Source organism: Micromys minutus (assembly GCF_963924665.1).
Source record: "Micromys minutus genome assembly, chromosome: 13".
NCBI lineage: Eukaryota > Metazoa > Chordata > Mammalia > Rodentia > Muridae > Micromys > Micromys minutus.
The window spans coordinates 42,435,849-42,459,463 of NC_137982.1; the positions used below are offsets into that span (position 1 = coordinate 42,435,849).

Sequence of the window (23,615 nt, forward strand, 5' to 3'; positions counted from 1 at the left end):
GTGTAACAAACATGTCAGCGTGGCAGTGAGAACCCATCTGTCAGCATCAGCAGCAGCATTAATCAGACTGTATTTATGAGCATGTTTGCTTAGGTCTCTTCTAAATACCCTTAAGTTTTCACTCAGAGAAGCCCAGTTAATCTGATTCTGAAAAGATTCATGAAGAACTGATCCTGTCTCAAGTACTTCGGCATAAAAGTTGCTTAGCAGTGGGACAGAAATGTAAAGAAGCAATTACGTTTATAGTTAGTGATATCTATCTGTACACCATCTGTAGCACGTTTGGGGAAGAATTCTAAAGGGCCAGTTCATTTCATGCCTCCTGCCACAAGACGAATGTGGGAGTCAAGCTGTGATTTCCACAGCATCAGACATTTATTGTTGACTTCAAAAAGTTCTCCCACTTCCGTGTAATTACTGTCCTCGCAAATGGCACTGCATTTTCGGCATTCTTAAGCATCAGGCAGAGTGGTCCTTTAAAAGGAAAATAAAATGTAGGCCCCATGAGATAAAAATTAAGAAGCAGTTACTCTGAAGTCAGAGCACTTGCACACATGCCTTTCTATATAAAACAGTCCCTTACTGTGCATGTGTGATGTTGCTTTCGAAGACCTATATGTCTTCCATAACTTTGGTACGGTGGTTATTCAGACACCCTGAATAACCGGCTTTGAAGCTCGGCTGTGCTTTGTCAAAAGAATCCATACTGGTGCAAGTTAATGTCAGCTAATTCTTTTAACAAAAATCTTCCCATTCCCAACCCACAATAAAGTAGGTGTGTGTGTGTGTGTGTGTGTGTGTGTGTGTGTGTGTGTGTATGTGTGTGTGTATGCGTGCGTGCATGCACGAGCCCCGGTGTGTAAATAACAACTCACTTAGTTGTGATCATGGTAGATTTAGATATCATTTCAACTTCCTGAAAGTCTCTATAGAAAAGGTTCTCTCTGGATGGGAGGGGGTGGCTGGCACCCTAATTCTGTTTCTCCCAGTTTGTGAAAATATCTATATCCAGACCACTTCAGGGCTCCAGGAGTACAAGCCTCTGACTACAGCCATTTCTGGGTGCAGCGTCAAGTGCTGGTGAGGTTTTTATCACCACACCACTTGAGAAAGATGTTCTGAGGCTGACAGCTCAAAAGGAAAGAACCAGTGATACAGTAAAGCAGAGTAAAGGGACACCAAGCTCGATGTTTTGTAAAAACAATCAAGTATCTTCAAAAAAAAATAAACAACTGTTGAGCCGGGTGCCTCATGCCTATAATTCCAGCACTGGGAAGCCAGAGGCAGGAGGATTGTTTAGTTTGAAGCCAGCCTAAGCTACATAGTGAGTTCAAGTAAGTCTGGACTGCATAGTAAGTTATTCCAAAAACAATAATGGGAGGCCATTAATGTTGAAGCATTGGTGGAATTATTCACAAAGACAAAAAGGAATGTCACAGAAACTGAAGCCTCTCCACATAGACTACTTCTAAATACCCTCAAGTTTTCACTCACAGAAACCAAATCAGTTTGGTAGAACTTGCAGGTTGAGAAGAGCATATTGCAAGGAAGGCTGACAGAAGGGGAAACCCTTGGCCCCATATCTGGACAAAGAAACAAGTCTTAAGTAGCAGCATGTGGCTGGAAGGACAAGCGGGAGCTGCTGAAGGACATGGAATGATGGGGTGGAACCATCAGCAAAACCAACCTATGCTTGAAAATGCTGTAAGGAAACGGTATAGGGGATATGTAATTTAAAAAGATAAAAGAAGATACATATATGCATTTATGTGTATTACTGTCCAGTTACTAAAACTATCACACACACACACACACACACACACACATACACACACAGAGAGAGAGAGAGAGAGAGAGAGAGAGAGAGAGAGAGAACAGTGTATGAGTGTCTTTGCTATAGGTTGCTAGGTTACAGCATTGAGCACATACTGGCCAAGGATATTTGAAAGCTATTTCCCTGTAACTTAAGGGTGCCTTTTTAAAAAGTGTCTTAATTGAGGTAATGAGGAAATGGTGTTAGACTAGGAATTAAAAGTCCTGTTCAAGTTTTAATTCTGATGCTAATATTTTTAGTACACTTAGCTCAAAAGTCTTTCTCCCTTCTTCAGTTGTCTCCACTATGAGCAAGTTAATAATGCCTTTATAACACACAAGGATCTGTGTGTTAAGGAGGGATACACATAAAAGTTCCTTGCATGTCTTAGTGTCTTGTGGTATGGTGCAGACCCTATCAAACACCCATAGGCTTTAGATGAGGGTATGAGGTGTGATAGAGAAGAGAGCTATGGTCAGAGGCTGTTTGAATTAGGATGGGAGATCTTAAGGATAATTCAGTTGCAGCATTTTGTTGAGATGTTTCCTGGATAGCCAGCATCTCCTTATGAGGTCTTGGATTGAAATGATACTTATGTAAAGACAGCACTGCACAGCCAGATGGAAGGAAAGTGTCAGACATACTGGTGGCAGTGCCCCTGGTGCCTGCCCTTTCCCATCAGCCCCATTACTCTAGGTTTCCCTGCCCTCAAACACCTTAGATGTCTGTTGGGCCTCCTGGCCTCTGGTCGTTGTCAGGGAGACGTGTGGCTCTGGCTCTCGTGTTCACAGTTTCGATGTGGTTTAAAACCAGACAACATGTTTTCTCCCTTGTGGAGAGCCATTGCTTCCCGTGCCTGTCTGCCTTAACCTCCTCTTGACCTGAGACCGTGCCAGCCTCTTCAGAGGCATGAGCAATTGTGACAGAGACCAGACTGCAGAATAGGATGCCAGCATCTTTCACTAGAGCCGTGCACACTGTGAATGTGTCTGCAATCCATAAGAGGATTTGAGGGAAAACACAATGGAAACCTTTCAAGACTGATTCAATTAAGTGCCTCCCAAGAGACAGGCTGAGCGCCAACAATGGAAAATTCAATATTGGCTTACTCAAAGACACTTCATCTCCCCCAAGTACCAACCCCACATCCCCCCACCTCTCTCTCTCTCCTCCCTCATGTATGAAAGAAAATATTCTGTAATAGCCTTTTGGAAAATACATATTTTTGCAATAAAAATCTACACCTCTCTTAAATTCATTAATGTCAACAGGAAACTCCTAAGAGGAAATAAGAGATTATAAATACGTTCTCATGGTGTCGAAAACCAATGCATTGTTTAGATGTAGTTAGAATTCTGCATGAAATTATCTGCATTTGTGACCATTGACAGGGTTAAAGAAACGAGTGGCAAGATGTGCTTTGTGCAGATGACTTTGTCCTTCGTCTTCTATCTAGCAAATGATGGGATGTAATAAATATGCAGCCCCCACACACCAACTGAATTCTGTATTAAGCAGCGTTCAGGCAATTTTTCTGTCTGTGTCCTTAAAGTGGCACTTTGGTAGCAGGTCAGTGTGAGCACGGTACATAAGTCGGAGTGCCGTGATCAAAATGAGGCAGCTCGGTAAGTGTGAGCTACTGCTCGTGTCTGTAGATGTGAACAGTGTTGTAGTGGGCAGGTGTAAAGAGTCCAAAATTAAACACTGCAGTTCGGGGTGCTCTCGCTTTGCAAGGTGAGTGATCTAAGGGCTAGGTAAGGACAGAAGAACAGAGGATGCAGCATCCCCCAAGGCTCACGGGACTTAGCAAACTGGACACATCAAATCCCCTTAGTTTTCATTTGCCGACATTTTATGCTGCTGTCAAATTTTGCTCCTGCTAAGCATAAATAATCAAATCCTTAGTGAAGTGTTACATGATACAAATGGTGCCAGTGCCCAGTGTGGTGTGGAAGGGATGTTGAAGCCAGGAGAGATGACTGAACCTAGCTGTCGAGGGCCGTGTCCCAAGCTCCAGGTCTAAGTCAGAGCTGATTTTGAAAAGTTCAGCATGTCAGAAGAGGAACAGGGGATAATGAGTTCTTCCCTTTTCTAGAACTTATACGTTGGATACATGATGGGAGAAAAAAGTGCATGTGTTTCTTACGATGTGCATGTTGTTCAAAACACTTCACTCAGCACTGACTCCAAGATGAAAACAAGCCTTAACCAAGCACGGCTTGAAGAAAAATCAGAAGGAAGACTTTGCTACTCCAGTATTTTCTATATACCTTGAAATTCTGCATTGCCTGCAAAATTAGAAAATGTTAATACTAATCTAATTATGGAAAAGTTATCATTGTCCTAAAAGTATTTTTGTTTACTATTTGGAAGGCAGCATGAAGTCACTTGACCACAGTGTGGCGAATGTGGTTAGGATCCAGCCCCTGCTCCTGGGATCCATCCAACTTGTGCCACCTCCAGCTTCCCGGAGGAGGGCCTTTGAAGCTGCCATCTGAAGTCCAGATACTTAGGGGTTGTCATAGAGTTAGCTGAGATTGTCCACGGCCATAGTCTATGTGGATTATCTAACCATTCTCATTCTGACAGCCACATGATTTCCCTGCTCCCATTGTCTTCGTGTTTCTGATCATTGGGAACAGCGTCTCCTAGAGATCTGGTGTGTTTCACATATGGAAACTACCTTGATGGGTTAGGGCAGAGTGGTACTAGACAGTACATGGACCAGAAACATTTAGAAGGTTGATAGTTCGTGTGGTCAGTAATGAAGGGGGCTATGGGCGAGGGACTGATACATAAAGGGTGATGTTGATTTACGTCACCAGATGAGGACTGAAACTTTAAGTGGAGATAAAGGAGAAGGTGAATAGCAGACTAGACCCTAGGGAAGCCCTGTGTGTGTTCGAGTCCTGGCTCCATCGTCCGTTTTGCCCTGGGGTCACTTACTCACTCTAGCCTCACCTTACGGATCTGCGGAGTTTGCAGGTGAGGGTGGTGCGTCCCTGGCGTTACGGTGGCAAATGGTACCACTGGTAGAGCTGTGCTGGAAGTGCTGGGGATATAACAGGACTGAGGATAAATACGAACTTGGCTATGGCAGTACCTCATAAATGCCTGGAAGGAATACAAAGTTGGCAGCTTATATGTGGATTTACAGCTTTAAGAATATGAAAAACCAGTGTGGAGAATCATCAAACAGTCCTGACTGTGGGATCCATGCAGGAGAGTATCTATAAATAAGGAGAATGTTTGTCTGTGCCACAGGCAAGCACACGCCACAGCTCTATCACTTGCAGGTCTTTATAAGCAGTGTTTGGAAAACAACAGTAACATTCTAAGACGGGTTCTTGCTGCGAGGGGCATGTGAGCAACACGCAATCCCTTGCCCAAGGCATGAGCTTGGCTCCTAGAAACATAAGCACAGGTTTAATTTCCAGGGGTCAGCACATCCTGGCTGCCCTGTGGTTCTCTAGGGCCCGACTTCAGTGAGCTGTGGTTTGATGTCATTTGTCCTAACTGCAGAGGGAGAGCATCCATGGTGGACGATGATAAGAATGCACTGCAATAGCATTTTGTTGGTGTTGCAATTTACCTTGCTTCTGCGTCTTACACGGTTCACGTTAAACGGCTACCATGGTGACTTTGTGTCAGCCTGAATGTGAGATTCCATCTGCTAGTGCCTACCTTTCTAATTACTATTTTCAGGATCCTAACTTTCTCATTCTCTCTCTCTCCCTCTCACTCTCTCTCTCCCTTGTTTTCTCTCTCTCTCCCTCTCCCACTCTCTCTCCCTCTGTGTGTGTGTGTGTGTGTGTTGCATATCTAATGCTTTCCCTAAAACTAGTCTTGGTAGTCAACAGATGTAAGATCGTTCCCATAACACAGCCTACTGGAAAATCATGCCTGTGGTAGAAACAGTGCTGTAGAAAGAAGATGGAGCTTCAGGAAGGAGAGATGCCCACCAGGGTTGAAATGTAGAACAGCAGCAGACTAGGAACCACCGTGGCCCTTTGTGTACAGTGTTTGAGCTTTATTTGAATTGCTGTTGTCAAGTCATTGGCAAATTTAGTTCTGGTGGGTCATGGTTATCCTTGACTCCTTGGATAAAACTCTTTTAGATAATGAACTTACAGCTTGGTGAAGAGTCTATGTGGGGCCTGTCCTGACTGCCCAGGTGGAGAAGGAGAGTCACTTCTATGGAACAGCAGGAGCCTTAATTTATACTCTTCTCTTCAAACAAGAGGCAAGAATTAACAGTGAGCTAGAACCTGGTACCCTCTAAGAATCCTGTGTATAAAAATCAACATGTGCAGGGAATGCTGGCAAGTCCCTGTGTTCTCAACTGTTGGCTCTTGGGAGACTGAGACCGGAGGATCCTGAGTTTAAGGCTAGCCTAGGCTACATTGGAAACCCTATCTAACAACCACATTGCAATCTGTTCTTATATAACCTTACTTGCTGTTTTGAAAACAATGAAGCCTGTGCCATATCTTAGAAAACCTGACAGTATAGGACAAACCGAAATGGGGAAACTATATAAATGAAAAATCTTACATTTTTATGGATTATTTGTCATAGTGCCAACAGCTGGCTGTTTGAGTTAAATTGATCACCTTCCTTAAAGAGGAAAGAGATTGAGACTGTGGTCAGAATGTGGCTGTTGTCTCCCTGACAAGTTGTGTAGTATTGTGTATCTTTTCTACTAGCAATTCATTTTAACACAAGAAACTTTTACATGACTAAAGGTATGTACATCTCAAACATTTTTGATGATAAAGCATTAGGAAATTTATATCAGAGCAGTTCTTTGGAATACATGTAATTTATCATCTATTAAAGATCAAAACAGAATGTCATACTACTGGAGTACATGTACTTGTGCTTGTACAGAACTAAGTCTTGGCTGGACACTCACTGTAGCAGACTGTAGAGTATCCTCGATGTGTTTTGGAATTGATTTATGCTTTGGTATTATCATTGTCAATGGTAAAACACCACTTAGCATCAATGTGCAGTACAAAATGGCAGAAGTGTGTTCAGGGCCATTCCAGAATTTTTTTTTTAATTTTGTTCTTATCCCCAAAGAAAATCGTTTAATTTTTGTTTTCAATGAAACTCAAATCAGCAAGTCAATCAGCAACTTGTAAAATCAAACCTATCAAGCCTGTGAAATTGGCTGAAATTATTTTAAGAGAACTTGTTCTTGCAAGGACCCAGGTTCAATTCCCAGCACCTACATGATGGCCCACAACTACATATAACACCAGATCCAGGGAATCTAATGTCCACCCTCTTCTAACCTTCATGGGCACCATGGTGCACATACATACATACATGCATACATACATGCACAACACTCATACACATAAACTAAATCTTAAAATTTAATAAAATGAGACATTCTGATGCAATACAATCCAGTGTAAATTTGATACTAATGTACTGAAGAATGACAGTCGTCAAATATTCAAAGCAGAAGGCTTTCTTTGCACAGTAAGATCGCTGCAGTTGGGAGTGTGCAGTAGTCTGCAGTCTGAATTGAGGAGTTAGAACATGTGGCGTGTACACAGTGACCTGTGAGCTCAGAACCAAAGCTGCAGTACAGTCACATGACGGAACCCAGCCAAACACAGACAGGAACATCTCAAATCGTTACACACTTGCTTTTTGGTTTTTGTTTGTTATTGTTTTTTTGTCTTTTCACATTCATCCGGTTACAGGCCTTCAAATGGTGTCGTGACTCACAATTTGAGAGGCTATGAAATATTATACAGACTTCAGAATCATATCTGTATTTACCAGTTAATCAAGAAGATTTTTGAAAAGGAAAATAGAGACTACCTATTGTACCCCTGAGTCTAGGCTCTTGGTGTGGACATCAGAGGATCTGGGACAAGAATGCAAATGGAATTTAGACCTACACCAGTGTCTAAAGACTTGTACTATAACTCAAACTGTCAAATACAATCAGTATTCTTAAGATCTTTTCTTTTCTCATGACCAGTACATTGACTATTACAAAAAAAAAAATGATATCACTTCAAATTAATGAAATCATTTGGCTCACCTCCTTGCTTACCATTGTGGCTGCATTCCTGAGAAGGGTTTTAATTCCTACGGATTAAGGCATAGTCCAATACTCGGGAGTATGCATACAAGTGCAGGAAAACCAGACAAACACATGAATATTAAGGTAGAATGTCTTAAGAGCTTACACTGGCCAGGAGAAGAAAAAGTATCCAAAAGGATTTGTGAACAGTTCAACAGGAATCCACAAGCCTGTTTAACATGGAAATGCCACCTTGACATCTCTTTATGGAAAGTTTAGCTTGGGAGATGTTTGAACTGCAAAGCAAAGCATCTAGGATGGCTTGGAAATGGGTTTGCAGGTGGACTGAATCCTGACAAGGTTTGTCCTGTGGTATCAAGTTACATATTCCACGCCACAGTCTTGCACATGGATTTAAAATCAGATACAGTAACATCATAAACATCTATCTTTGGAAGCTTCTCGTTTTGTCAGCTTGAAGGGCAGTGTGAGGAGAGGACTGTGGACTCTTGAAGTCTAGGGCCAACTCAGGCCTGGCAAGCCTTCTGCATTCCCTGCTGCCTTGTTAATGTAGAAGGTGGAGATGTCCTGACAAGGAACCTGGTGGGACTAGGAACTGTGCCACAGGTAAGCTGGGGGCCTGCTAGGAATCCCTGTAGCTGTGTGGTCTGTTTCAGCATCCTTGTGCAGAAAGCCACCCTGGGTCAGAGTGTCATGAAGCCAGGTAGGAAAGGCTTTGCTCCTGTACAAACAACACTTGCTGAAGCCCTTGAGTGTTTCGTGAGTTCCTCCTACGAGCAACTTTGTCCTTTCCTCAATTGCATGCTTTCTTACTGTTCCTCATACAGAACAAAGCCCTTGCTTTCTTCTTGGCTTTCTTAGGCTGAGTTTATAGTTTCATGAGTCACCTAAGAATAATGCATCTGCCCATTGGGGACTTTTTGCTTGAAGGAAACAAGCAGACCATGGGAAATCTTAGGTAAACCTGGGACAAGATGTCACGAAGCTTTTCATGTCTTTGTTTAAGAAGCTTTTAGTAATCACATTATCTCAGGCCTTTGCTTTTGCAGACATGAAAACCGAGGTTTATAAAAGAATAGCAAGGCACGCAGCTGGCAAGCACAGGCTCTGAGCCTAGAACACAGTGTTTTGACGTCTACTTGAAACGTAATGTGCAAACTGTCAGCTCCTTTCTGAGTAAGCCCACACCAGCCCACACTCGCAGCACGGCTGTTAGGCTCTGCAGCAATTATTCCAATAGTTAACACCATCTTAGTTCCCAGTACGCTGTCTTTGCTGGTCAATTGCTTTATTATTCGATGCAGTTTTTCCTGTGTTGTTTTTCTTCCAAAGTCATAAAGGAGCATTTTGTTGTATCAAAATCTCTGTATCTATATGATTCTAGAGTTTGGGATTTAGTTATGTTTTCCTCTAGGGTTTTTGAGCATCTCACAATTTAGTTTAGTAAATTCTGACTTTCTCTGAAGTCTTTATTAAAAAAAAATATATTTACTGTATTTCTCTTGCCAAGGAAAAAGCAGTATAGTCTGTAAGACACAGAACACCCCTCAGTATGGCAGGTCCGTGTACAGTTGGTCCTGGTGGCAGCACTTCCAAGATTTGCAGAGACATTTCCCTAAGATAAAATGTAAAATTATGTTCTTGAAATTTTAAATAAAAACAGAGAAAATGTCGGAGGGTGTGGGGGAGAGAGACTGCCTGCCTACAACGATTTATATAGCCCAGATTAAAGCCCACACCACCTGCAGATGTGTGCCCGGACGAGCTCTCTTGGGTGCTGTTCTGGGAATCCAGGCAGTGTCTCAATGGACACACTAGAGCAAGGGATCATAAGACAGGTCAGAGGGTTTGTTCGTGTGGGTGCTGCCAAGTGAGACACCGGAAAGACCATGGGAAATATAGAGCCAAGAAACCAGAAGTATCAAGGGTCAGAGTCTCGGAGCCAAAGAGATGTGATATGAGGCAAGAAGGAACGAAGAACAGTACTTGGTCTTACCTGTTGGCATGCTGGTTTAGTGGGCTTGAGTTTCTTACATGTTGAATATCATGCACACACACTAGAGGATATGTGTGTGTGTGTGTGTGTGTGTGTGTGTGTGTGTGTGTGTTACATTTGTTATGTGATACATGAGTGACATGTGTCCAGTGTTTGGAATTTTTAGTGATTTTTACATCAACCTACTAATGGTTGAATAACCCTTATCCAAATTGTTAGTGATGTTTCAGATCCCTACATTTGCATAAACTTTGTGGCTGAACCTCTCTAATCTAAAAGTTCAGAATTCTTCAAAACCTGAAACTCTTTGTATATAATGTTAGGGTCCAAAAAGAAAATTGGTTTCTAAAATTGGATTCTAGAAATTCAAAACAGGGGTGATCAACGTGTAGTTGACACACTGCCTTAGGAAAGCATTTCCCTCCTTGAGAGGGCCAGGACATTTCATATCTAGCTCTTGGTGAGGCGCCATGCTGGGGCCTACATGATACCTACAACACTAAAGCTGTAAGTTTAGTACCCTGAACGACATCGCAAGACCACATCTAAGTAAAGGAGTAAAGGGTGAATCCCTGGAGTGCCTTCTCCTGGCTTTCCACGTTGCTGCACAGTGGGCCTTTTGTGCTTTTATCTTGAAGTCAAAAATGTTGTAGATATACATGGGCCTCGACCCTTCCAAAGCGAAAATCAAAGTAAGCAGCAGAGGGCTCACACGCCTGTTTTATGAGCCGAATTTAGAAAGAAGTCTTTGGTTTTTTACATCATTAATAGTTCATATCTATGTCAAGGTGGTAGTGAAAGGTATTACTTGATTGTCAGCAGGAAAGAGAATTATTTGGGGGATTTAAAGGTTAATGAATGGGCCAAGGTGGGGGAATCAATTAAATTAAACCTGCTTTGGTCATTAAGGCAGGAACAAACTGGAATATGACTGTTAGAAACCAGAGGATGGGGCTGGAGAGATGGCTCAGTGGTTAAGAGCTCTGACTGCTCTTCCAGAGGTCAGGACCCAGCAACCATATGGTGGCTCACAACCATCTGTAATGGGATCCGATGCCCTCTTCTGGTGTGATTGGAGATGCAGTGGTATACTCCTATAAATAAAATAAATCTTTTTAGAAAAGAAGGAAGAGAGAGACAGAGAGCAAGCAGAGGAGACTAAGGTCTGTCTCTCTGGAAACCAGAGCAAGCAGTAACAGGCAGAGGAGATGTTCTGCCTGCATGCCAAGCAACAGGCCTCTGCTGTAGGATGCTGGTGTCTTGGCTCTAAGCATAAGTAGCGGGTAAGAGGAGAAAGAGCAAGAGGTGCCTAGGGGCCTAGGGTGCCACCCAGATCTCAGCTCTCTCCATCTCCCAACCCCCAACCTGGCCATGTTATTTGCATTCTGTCTGAAAAATGGAGATAAGAGGACACGCTGGTGGGGGGGGGGGGGGGATGAGAATTTACCGTAAAACCTGTAGCATTCCAACGATTATCAACTCTTATACCTAGCAGACCAAATAATGTGCGTAATAGATTTGAAGGACTGTTAATAAGGAACATAGCAAAAGTCACCTTTGCCCACAGGGAAGCAACAAGAGACCACACAGCAGGGGTGAAGACAGGCCTGCCTTGATCATGCTGAGAAGCCAAGCCTGACTCAGAGGAGAGTGGGTTAAGAAAAGCCTCTGCCCCAGCCAGAAAGTCCCCAGTTACAGACTTGCTGTGATGTTCAGGACTGATGTCCAGTCGAGCCAGGGCATGACTAAAGTAAAATTTATTTGGCTGAATATCTTGTCTGTAACAATGTCAGGATAGAGCCAGTACATCCGTTGCTAAAGAAAGAGGGAGTTGGCCAGGGTTCAAGTTCAGATTCCTGCCAGGGATAAAGAAATCACATCCATGTTTGGCACAGACTGATAGGCAAGGGGAACAGTTACTCAGATGTGATCAGGCATTGGACCCCAGCTACACCCCCTCTAGGACAGCACTTGTTGGCTACACCAGCAAAGGAGAGGCCCAAGTGCAAGTAGGCTGCCCTGTAGAGAGGGAAAAAGCACACATGTGCCCTTCAGTCCTGCTGTGGCCGATCCAGTTAAGATACAGTTTAAGCTGGAGTTAATACGGGTGGGAGAGAGGGAGCAAGAGACAGACAGACAGACACAGTCAGCCAGTCTCGAAATGTGAATTCAGTATCTGACCTGCAGATTTTAAGCACCGGTAGTTTTTGTTCAATTAATTTTAAATGCCTGCTTGTTGGCATAGCATGTTAGTTAGGTGAGTTTGGGTTGGATATATTTTTTTATTTAGAAATCCCACACACATTTATGCCAGATAAAAAAACATAGCAAACTATACACTGAGTTCTGTCTGGACACCTGATTTCAAGACCATGCTGCACTAGAGAAACCTAATGTTGACTGTGGGGACATTTCCCCTTTCACATAGCATGTGGCACCCTGGGACCGAGCCCTGACTCTGCCTCTAGAGAAGAAATCTTGGCACTCTTTGGATGTTCATTGTGCGCCTAATTATTTTATGGTCCTCAGGGGAGATTATTCCAGAAACACAAAACCCACATAGAACTCCCTGGGGGGAATTGAGAGGCAGTGTTGCAGAGGATGCTGTCCTCAGCCAGGAACCATGGTCTCTCCGTTTTTGGTGGAACACCACACAGTCCTGGAACATAACTCAGTCATGGAGTCCCTGCATAGCGTGTAGGAAGTCCTGGTTCAACCAGCACTGGAGACAGATCTGCCCATAATTATCATCTGTACAGTAAGACCCCCTGAGCTGTCTTCGATCACTTACATCGTGAGAGTGTTTTAAAAACATGAGAGGTGGTACTGAAGATGTGAATGTCTGCATATAAGTATATGTAATAAAGATAAAAAAACATAAATTCGCAACATGAACGAAATATACATCTATATTCCGCTATAAATATTTCATTCATAGGTTGAGGTGATTCTTCGAAATGAGATGTCAGTGGCCTTTTCTCTTAAGTCCTCCAGAGCCCTGAATTGAAGAGAGAGAGCAGAGAGCTTTAAGTTGTATGGGTATTCTAGGTACAAAGGAAGACAGCCTTGTTTTATTAAAATAAGATTGCCCTGTGGGTTCTTTGCTCAACAACAAAAACTGTGATAAACTCTCCTACGGGAATATATGTTTTCTACCATCACATTCTAGGTACTTTAATCAAAATCCAATTTAAGATAAAAGTGTCCGTAAAAGGTAAGATTAGACAGAAGTCACTATCAGGCAAAGTGAATTATAGTCTTATTACTCATTGAAATCTATTAAAATGACACACCCACATCAAGCTCTAAGTGGACAGTGGCACATCTGCTTATCCCTAGGGAATTGGGAGGGCTCCTCGAGAGCATGTGTCTTGGCACTCCATGAAGTAAAAAGGTTTGCACAAGAACCTCTCACTTCCCAGAGATGGGTGAGACTCTTAGGGTCAAGTGTTGCCTGTGCTGGGTTTGGCAGAATAATCCCCTGTGAGCATGCTCAGTGTGCTCCTAGTGCGCCATCTAGTGGTTGAGTGAGCCTAGCCTTCAGGAGAAAAAAAAAAAAAAAACTAAAAGATCTTCTCTCCCCTGTCTCCCCATACTCTCACCAATAGAGGTTTGCTTTTACTGGGAAAAGAACTATTATTTGACAAAGAAAAAATAGCATTTTCCCAGATTCAATACAGTGAACAGAGACCATGTGGGGAAAACCCCCCAGTACTGCCACAGTAATTACACAAACCAGAAATAGTAACTTGATAGTACTTGCGTGTTTATTTTGTTTGAAACAGAGAATTTTCTCCCACTGCATTTTATAGATGTAGGATTCACATTTATTGTATAGTTCACAGACCTTCAGAGTACAGCTTCCCCGCCCCACCCCCCATGGACACATTTCTTGATTTTACGTATTTAGATCTCCTGTGATCACTACCCAGGTGAGGACATGAAAGTTTCTAGTTTTCCATCAGCCTCACTCTTTCCCGGTCCTGGCCAGTTCTCTGTCAGAGGCAACTGTTCTTCTGGAATCTGTCACCAGGGGATTTAGTGACATTGTCACAATACATATTTCTATGCCTAACCTTTCAGAAAGGTTAAGATCTTGACATCACCTTTCAGTAGATTGTCAACAAAAGGGAATTTGCTCCGAATAAGTTTGCTGTTTTTTAGAACCCAGGTGTTAACAATGTTAGCTGGGTTTGTTTTTTTGTCTGGGGGTTTGTTGTTGTTGTTGTTTTGGTTTTTACAGCTTTCCATACCAAGCTCCTGTGGCACCAGATAGGTAGGTAGGTAGGTAGGTAGGTAGGTAGGTAGGTAGATAGACAGATAGATAGATGGATGGATGGATGGATGGATGGATGGATGGATGGATGGATGGATAGATAGATGGATAGATAGATGGATAGATAGATGGATAGATAGATAGTGTTTTTCCCAGGGCGCTCTGCAAGCATCTGAGTCAATTTTCAAAGAAGTCACATTATTTTTGAGTGGCATCTCTGAGACATCAGTCACAGAAGAGCTGATGCATTAATTTCTGAAAGTAATGTGTCACATCGGCAGCCAGTACTCTTGACACCCTGCTCAAATTAAGCCACGTGCAGCACGGGCTCTGAAATCCTAATGGTGAGACAGCCTGCAGCCAGTGGAACGATGCAGCTGCCCTGTCTGTACAGTGTGTGTGTCAAGAAGCAGAGCTCCAGTCAGAGTATTGTAATTATCCCAGGCATTGCTCGCGCTTGCTTATTTAGTTGATTGCTAGATAAACAAATGGGAGACATCTGGAGAACATGTTCATTCCAGGGGTTCTGAATGCAGCTGAAATAGAAAGTGGAAGGTGTGTAGATACCTTTCCTGACAGCCTTGGTGCTTAACTCTGTTTAGACCTAATGGTCCCTGGTCTGCAAAGTGACATTTCAAGATACGAGAGCCACTTAACACAAACAAGGCCACAGTGTCAACACGACCCCAGTCTACTCTCTCTCTCTCTCAGAAATAACTAGTGTTTGTTAAAATGTTTTTCATGAGGTTGGAAAGTAGAAGAATGTAAAAAAGAAAATATAAAATTCCCTGAGTGACCAAAGAAAACCCACTTTGATTCTTAACAGCTTCAATGCACAATCTTGCTTTCTCTGACTTTCTCTCTCCCTTCCACTTCCCTCTTTTCCTCTCCCTCTCTTTTTGCTTTCTCCCCCATGATTTTTTCCTCCATTATTAGGAATTCTTCCATTGGGGTCCCTATGCTCAGTCTGATGGTTGGCTGCAGGCATCTTAATTTGTATCAGTAAGGCTCTGGCAGAGCGTATCAGGAGATAGCTTATCAGGCTCCTGTCAGCATGTACTTCTTGGCTTCAGCAATAGTGACTGGGTTTGGTGGCTGCATAGGGAATGGAACCCCAGGTGGGGCAGTCTCTGGATGGCCCTTTCTTCAGTCTCTGCTCCACTCTTTGTCTCTGTATTTCCTTCCATGAGTATTTTGTTTCCCTTCTAAGAAGGACTGAAGCATCCACATTTTGGTCTTTCTTCTTCTTGAGCTTCATATGGTCTATGAATTATATCTTGCATGTTTCGAGCTTTTGGGTTACTATCCACTTATAGGTGAGTGTGTGTTCTTTTCTCTCTGGGTTACCTCACTCAGGATGATATTTTCTAGTTTTATCCATTTGCCTAAGAATTTCATGAAGTCATTGTTTTTCAGTAGCTGAGTAGTACTCTATTGTGTAAATGTACCACATTTTCTGTATTTATTCCACTGTTGAAGGACATCTGGGATATTTCCAGCTTCTGGCTATTATAAATAAGGCTGTCATAAACATAGTGGAGCATGTGTTCTTATTAAATAAATGTTGGAGCATCGTTTTGGTATATGCCAGAGTGGTATAGCTAAGTCCTCAGGTTGCACTATGTCTAATTTCCTGAGAAACCTCCAGACTGATTTCCAGAGTGGTTGTACTAGCCTGTGATCCCACCAACAATGGAGGAGTGTTCTTTCTCCACATCCTTGCCAGCATCTGCTGTCACCTGGGTTTTTTATCTTAGCCATTCTGACTGGCATGAAGTGGAATCTCGGGGTTGTTTTGATTTGCATTTCCCTGATGACTAGGGATGTTGAACATTTCTTTAGGTATTTTGTGGCCATTCGATATTCTTCAGTTGAGATTTTTTTGTTGTTGTTTAGTTCTATACCCCACTTTTAATAGGGTTGTTTGGTTCTCTGGAATCTAACTTCTTGAGTTCTTTGTATATATTGGATATTAGCCCTCTACAGGATGTAGGATTGGTAAAGATCTTTCCCCAGTCTGTTGGTTGCTGTTTTGTCCTATTGCTAGTGTTGTTTCCCTTACAGAAGCTTTGTAATTCTGAGGTCCCATTTGTCGATTCTTGATCTTAGAGCATAAGCCATTGTTGTTCTGTTCAGGAAAATTTCCCCTGTGCCTATGTGTTCAAGGCTTAGAGAAAGGACTGAAGGAGCTGAAGGGGTTTGCAACCGTATAGGAAGAACAGCAATATCAACCAACCAGACTCTCCCCCTGAGTTCCCAGAAACTAAACCACCAACCAAAGAGTACCTATGGAGGGACCCATGACTCCAGACGCATATATAGCAGAAGACAACATTGTCTGGCATCAATATGAGGAGAAGCCCTTGGTCCTATGAAGGCTCATTTCCCCAGTGTAGGGAAATGCTAGGGTGTTGAGGTGGGAGTGGGTGGGTAGGAGGGGGAGCATCCTCATAGAAGCAGGGGGATAACATTTGAAATGTAAATACATAAAATATCTAGTAAAAAATATAATTAAGCTAAAAAGAAATTCTTAAAATAAGTTTTAGGGCCAGAGAAGTAATTTAGTCATAATTGCTGACCCAAAGTGTGCAAGAGAGGCCCAAATACAAAAAGTAGGATAGAAATAAAAATATATTTAGTACTTTGATTTAATTCTTGTTTCTGTAATAGAAATGGAAACTAATTTGTTAGCTATTGTATATCAGCATAGTGCCATTGTTTGCTACTTTTAAAACACAGATTGGGATGTAAAATATTTGAAATAAAAACCTTTTTATTTCTTGCCATATTGAATGACCAAAGAGCCTCTAATAACAAGGCTAATGCTGGATTCTGCAGTGTGTTTCTGCCTTGAAAGGAAGTATCTCTTGTTTGTCAAAATGTTCAAATGTTTATTAAAAATCATAAGAAATCCATTTTCAAAATTCAACAATGGCCAGGCACAGTAGCACATGCATTTAATCCCAACACTCAGGAGGCAGAGGCAGGCAGAGCTCTGTGAGTTTGAGGCCAGCCTGGTCTACAAAGCAAATCCAGGACAGCTAGGGTTCACATGGAAAAATTCTGTCTCGAAAAAGCAAAAAAGTAGTAGATTTAATGTAATAAATAAACAACCCCTTAACAATGGAGAATTGAACATTATCAAATGTCTTTGGTGATGTTGAATTTGGTGATGTCAGTTTGGCCTATTAATATAACACATTAATCGATTTCCTTATATTCGTCCCAATACTAATATATCAGTATGTATGAAGTCCAGTACTACTTTGAGTGAGTTTCTAAATCCAGTCTCATGCTAGTGCTCTGAGGGTTTTTGCATGTATGCTTGTTCTGAATTGTTCTCTGGGGATAATCAGTATGGCAAGGTAAAAGGTGAAACCTCAGACTCCCTGCAGTCCCTGATGGGTTGTTGAAACTGAGTGGGACCACACTCAGGGCTATTTTACATTCTTTCCCCTCGACCTCTTATGCCACTTTCGACAGTTAATTTCTTTTTGTGAATTCTTAAAGTGCTTTTTTTTAACCTTTCGTACTATTTGTTCAAGTTCTCTCTATAGTCTCTTTCTGGCCTTGTGTGAGTCGACCCTGCCTTAAATTCAAGCACAGTTCAATCTCTTCACCACTTGGTGCGTGCTGGGTGTAGTCTCACCTTGCCTCTACGGTCTCATTGGTGCTGAGCAAAATGCTTGCTGCCCTTCTGGGTGACGCAGCCCTGTGGCAACTGAGAGAAGGAAGGGTGACCCACAAATCATGTGGGCGGAAGGGTGTCATGTGACTCTGATATTGAAGGGTCCAGATGACAAGTCAGTCTCCAAGGACCTGCAAGCATCACAGGCCAACAAGAGAACCAGGCATGGTGGCATGTTTCTCATGGTTACCTGCTACTTCTAATGACAAGATAATAGAGCCAGTTGCTTGGTTTGTTTGTTTTCCTAACTCAAGTCCACATCCCCACACACCTGTAAAACTAAATACATTTATTAGACCCTAATAATTTCTTTAGAAACAAATTCTTCAAGACCCATACCAAGCCATCACTTTCAAAAAAATGTCTTTCACCTGTCAGTTCTTTCCCATGGGAACAATTAGAAAATTAAGAGTCCTCTAATAGGACCCCATGCAGACAAAAGCCTGACGCCCATGCATTTTCTAATCCCTGCTGTGGTGCATGTGGTCTTCACTGAACTAATGTTTCGAATGACCCATCTTTTCTCCCTTGCAGTATAATATTAGGTGGTGGTCTTCACACTACAGGAAGCCAAAGCCAACTCGGAAGACAGTGCAGGTGTTCTTAATGAGTTGTCAGAGAATCGAATTCAAAAGATGAATGGAATTCATAGAGGAAGCCATGAATGGTGACAGTGAAGGGGACATTGAACAGATGCAGGGATTTCACGTCTAGGTGGAGAGCCAGAAGATGTATGCAAGAACAGATGTTTGTGGGCCCAAACTCTTAGAAGCAATATTTATGGCAGCCAAACGATAGAAGTAGGCCAGTGTCTGCTGGTAGACGGCCATGTAAGCAAAGACTGGTGTGTGCAAATACTTCAGGAAAGAAATCCTCATACTTGATGCGAAATAGATAAACCTTAAGGACATTGTGCTTGGGAGAAGCCAGTAACCACTATTTTATGGTTCCACAAACAGACCGTAGAAGCTCAGCTCACAGAGGCAGGAAATAGGATAGAAGTTGTTTCTAGCAGAGAGGGTAGGGAGCTACTAATTAGTAGGGTCCACGGTCTGAGTTTTGCAAGAGATCTGAAGGAGGGTGATGGTGACTGTTACACAGTAAGATGGATTTACACAATGCCACTGAAGTGCACACTTGAAAAAGTGACAGTTTTTTAAACAGTGAATGGGTAAAAGACTACTCGACATGGAACAGTGAGCACTATGGTAACAGATGACTCCTGAGAATTGGCTTCACTTTCAAGCTGTCCCCCTCCCCGGGAAGGGAGGAGGCAGTTGAGGGAAACTGTTGACCTTGTGCACCCTCAGAATCAGTAGGACTTCTTTGAGAACAAAATGAAACACATATGTTCAGTAATGGCTTTCTTTTCCTCAGGGTGTTGAATACCACATTATTTGAAAGTTGGGAGATCGTCGGACCATACCCTTCCTGGTGGGTTTTTAACCTGCTGCTGTTGTTACTACAAGGGTTGAACTGCTTCTGGTCTTACCTGATTGTAAAAATAGCTTGCAAAACTGTTTCAAAAGGCAAGGTAAGCTAAAACTCACTCTCTCCAGTACGTCCCAGAAATGTCTGGGTATTTTTGGCTCCTCTGAAATCACTTGTTTCTGATTTCATCAAAATTGGTGCTATTTCTTCCAAAACCACCTTGAAACACAAACTAAATTATTTTCTTCCCATTAGTTCGTTTTTTTAAAAACGGTTTCTCTGTTGGCTTTGTTGATGATGATGCCCAGTGACCCATATTTGCGATTTTACATTTAATGACAACATATTATTTATTGTAGATTTTTTTCTCTCTGTCTCTAAGCTTCTCTATTTATACTGAGCAGAAATTTAATTTAATAGCGTATTTCCTTTCATTAAAGGATTGCTAGGTGCCATATGCACATCAAAGCAGGCCTTTCTCTCAAAGGGAAGAATAAATATAGCCGTGAGTTTTCAAACAAAACTTACTTTTAAGTCTCTGTTTGAAAATGGAATTGGAAGGCTGACTTAAATCAGTCTTCCAGAGCCTCAGCCCCTGTGTCTCGAGCAGTGAGGCTTCCAGATCATTCTCATGCTGTTTTCTTACTTCGCTGTCTGTTCTCTTCCTCCTGCCGTCCTGGAAGGCTGGGAAGTGGAGCCCTTTACATGTAAGTTTCTTGTCCTCTCTTCATTCTGGGGTGACACTTTCCTGCTGGAGGGTTTCTCAGGTGCTTTGTTCCAGACCTTTCCTTCCATCTCACCTACTGGCACTCCTGTGGGCTTTGTGGCAGCGGTGGGGTCCATGATCTGCGAAAGATATCAGGGAGAGTTTCCTCGTTGCCGTTTTGTGTGAGCATGTAAATCTTGCTGATCCAACAGGAAGGCAGTTGCTTTTCTCTATTGGTTCCTAACATGTTGGCTAAGAGATCGAAACAGATCAATGGGAAGTGAGAGAAACCAAACTAGTTGATCCATGCAGGGCAGAAAGGAGATCTGGGCTACAGATGCCATCCTGTCCTGCAGAACAGAGTAGCACCTGGCCCTCTGTCCTTAGCAAGGTCCACAAAATCAGCTCCTTCCACAGGAGACATCTGAGCAACTTGTCATGATCTAAGAAGCAGATCCTCAGCATCACCACCTGTATAAAAATATATAAATATTTTGACAAATTTGACAAATTAATTTCTTAGGAGATAAAGTTCATTTTTCCCTATGACTTCTTATTCTTCAAAATAAACCCATGTTTTTTTTTTGGGGGGGGGGTTGGTATTTTGTTTTGTTTTGTTTTTTAACTTTTCAAGTCGGTCTCTCTGTATAGCCCTGGCTGTCCTGGAACCGATCTGTCTAGACCAGGCCCACCTCGAATTCACCTGTCTGCCTCCTGCATGCTCAGGTCAAAGGCATGCACCACCGTGCCCGGCCTTCACTCATGTTTCTTGTGAACTGTTTCTCCTCCTCATCTGGACACAAATTAAGTCATCATGCATAGTCCTGTGAGCGTGACAACACAGGCAGAGGATAGTCCTGTGAGTACGACAACACAGGCAGAGGATAGTCCTGTGAGCGTGACAACACAGGCAGAGGGTGCAGTAGATTAGATTACTTTTATGTTTATGGCTTTCCCGTTTCCACCAGACCTGTCATCTCACCTCTGCTACTCCGTCATCTTAAGGAACAGTCACTAATTCCATTCCCCAGCCTTGGCTTCAGGGCTTCTCCTCTGCCACCGACGCTCAAACCTAACACAATGAGGTTACTCGTGTCCGGAGGCTCTTCCTGTGGGCTATTTTGTGACTTTCTAAGTTGCCCTCTTTCATTGACAGTATCGTAATGGTGGGTTTTTCCAAATGTAATTTAAAATGATCTTACTAGGCATGCAAATGAACGCTCTCTGCATCTGGAGTCCTGTACTACCACATCAATTTGGAACTAACAGACTTAAGAATATAATGGAACTTTATGTAATACTTCTTTATGGCTCATGCCTGTTAAGTTGAAATACTCTTGTCCCCCGGTCACTTGTTGCCTTGGTGTGTAAGTGTGTTGTTAAGTTGAGTGACCTCAGAAGGCTTTGGGGTTAAGCTCACCTGTGTGTGATATTCAGCACATCGCTGATTAGATTGGAACTTTCAGCTTTTACTGTCTCCCATCTCCACACACCTACAGATGACGATGTCCTCGATCTCTTGATAGCTTCGCAGTAGAAGATTCCACAGCTCTCAAGTAGATGTGTTAGTCACACAGAGAGGATCTCTGAGAAGCCCTCAGTAATTCAGAAATACCATTCAGGGACTGAGAGTCTCTCAGCCCAGCCCCTAGAGAGTCACTGAAGACCAGACTTTCTAACGCCAGGTCAGCCACATCCTCTGGCCATCCAACCTAATAATTAGTCAAATGAAACTGAGCATGTTGGTGCATACCTGTAACCCCAGGACTCAGGAGGCTATAGCAGGATTTCTGCAAGTCTGGACTCCACAGTGAGACCTGGTGTCAAAATAAAAATGGACTAATTAAGTAACCAGTGCACTTAATTTGAAGATCTTAAGGCCCTCTGGGTTAAAATGCTGGCTGTAATTTAGTATTACATAGAAAAGGAGTCAAATTACTCCAGTTTTAAAATCAATAAAGTATTTACTTGCCACACTGTAGGATTTTTTTGCACCTCATGTTAACATGCATATATATATCCTAGTGTCCTAATGTTCACATTACTTAATGAAGCGAAGGTGAAGATTGAAGCTATTGGCACAGAATAAAGAATTTTTGACAATCTTGCCAATAGATTTCTTCCTGGCAAATGTTGAAAGCATCCAGAGAATCGTTAGAATGTCTAGTGGTACCATTTGTTATTATATCACATCTAAAACAAAATTTCAAAGTAATTTTAGCAAAAAGAGGAAAGTGATTTAAATATCATACAATAAATTGCAATCTCAAATAGTAATGATTTGCTTTTGCTGCTGTGTGTATATCTCTATTAGTATGGTAATTGAGAGTTATCCTTAAATAATTGTCAGTGAGAATGTGGTCATTAGTGAATGAGTTGATTTGTTTGTGTCCAGTTCTTAAACGGGCATCCTGATAGTATAGATGCCCCTATCACAGTGGGGAAGGGTAGGATCTAGACATTCTCCCTGATGGAGGATACCCTTCAGGCTCTGTGATACTTAAACTCGGCTCCAGTGAAGAAGGGGCCTCGCTACCACAACAGTGTTCTTATCCAGTTTGTTTTCTGTAACATGTGAATAAGTTCATGTGAGGTTGCATGTGCTGCTGGGCATGCCCAACCCTGCTGGCCCCTGGAAGCTGGTGACACTCCCATTCTTGTATTCTGCAGGTGTCCAAGGATGACCGAAGTGACATTGAATCTAGCTCAGATGATGAGGACTCAGAGCCTCCAGGGAAGAAACCACACTCTTCGACAACCACCAACGGAACCAGCGGTACCAATGGGTACCTTCTCACTGGTCCTTGTTCCATGGATGATTAATTACCCAAAACTATAAGTTCTGAACAAAGGGGAACTGTTTGTTCCTGGGAGTATTTAATAAGTTGCAAATGCAGTTCCTTTCACGATATCTCATCACCAGAGACAAAAATTAGGAATCTCGGAGCATTCTGAATAGTGTACTGCCGTGCATCCTGTCTGTGAAGAAATCCCACTATTTCTGTGTAGGCATGCTGTATGTAACTGACACGAGAACGGTATCTGCATTCGTCTTAGGATATTATTTATTTTTTTTATTTGTTTGTAAATCTGTGGACAAACGAGGATCCCCTCACCCCTTTTATTCTCTGGGCTCATGATTGACAGTAAAGATGTCCTGTCTTTGTCTACCCCTTTACCATGCTGTAGTCCAGTGTGCCGTGAGCATCAACTTTACTTTATCTCTTAGAGCAAGTGAAATCCCATGCAAAACCCTCACCCAGTTCCCAGTAGGTTGACTTTCTTTCTGTTATGCATCCATTTTCTGATTCCCCTTAGAGTTGGTGACCATTGTCCCATGTGGGTCTAAACAGGATGAGCCAGATGTTTTAGCTGCCACTCTTTGTGATCAGTTAGCAGTTCAAACAAAAGAGGGTGGTTATTGGGGGACTTTGAATTTTACAGGAAACTGCCTTGGAATAGTTTGTCTCTTGTGCACAGGCACGAGATTTCTTTTCTGTGGTAGGTAGTTGGGAGTTGACCATGTTGGTAACAAAGTTCTATTGCCCTCCAGTGAAGTCAGTGTTCTGATTATGAAACAGTGTCACTTCCTTAAGTTTGCAGATACAGAGGGACCCACATACTGGTTCTGGGGC

The 23,615-nt window shown here is 42.5% G+C and overlaps 1 protein-coding gene across 2 annotated transcripts in view; it reads left to right on the forward strand.

The window, feature by feature from the left end:
* The window catches only part of CERS6 (ceramide synthase 6), a gene marked incomplete at both ends in the record, with an annotated part of 230,953 nt that extends 208,150 nt beyond the window's left edge, over positions 1-22,803 (forward strand). Inside the window, 3 exons of one of the 2 annotated variants that reach the window (XM_080928227.1) lie at positions 19,221-19,377; positions 19,958-19,981; positions 22,651-22,803. In XM_080928227.1, coding sequence (XP_080784353.1) covers positions 19,221-19,377; positions 19,958-19,981; positions 22,651-22,803 — 334 coding nt within the window. The remainder of the gene's footprint in view (positions 1-19,220; positions 19,378-19,957; positions 19,982-22,650) is intronic. The other variant, XM_080928226.1, reaches the window with a different exon arrangement.
* Positions 22,804-23,615: the final 812 nt, after the last annotated feature.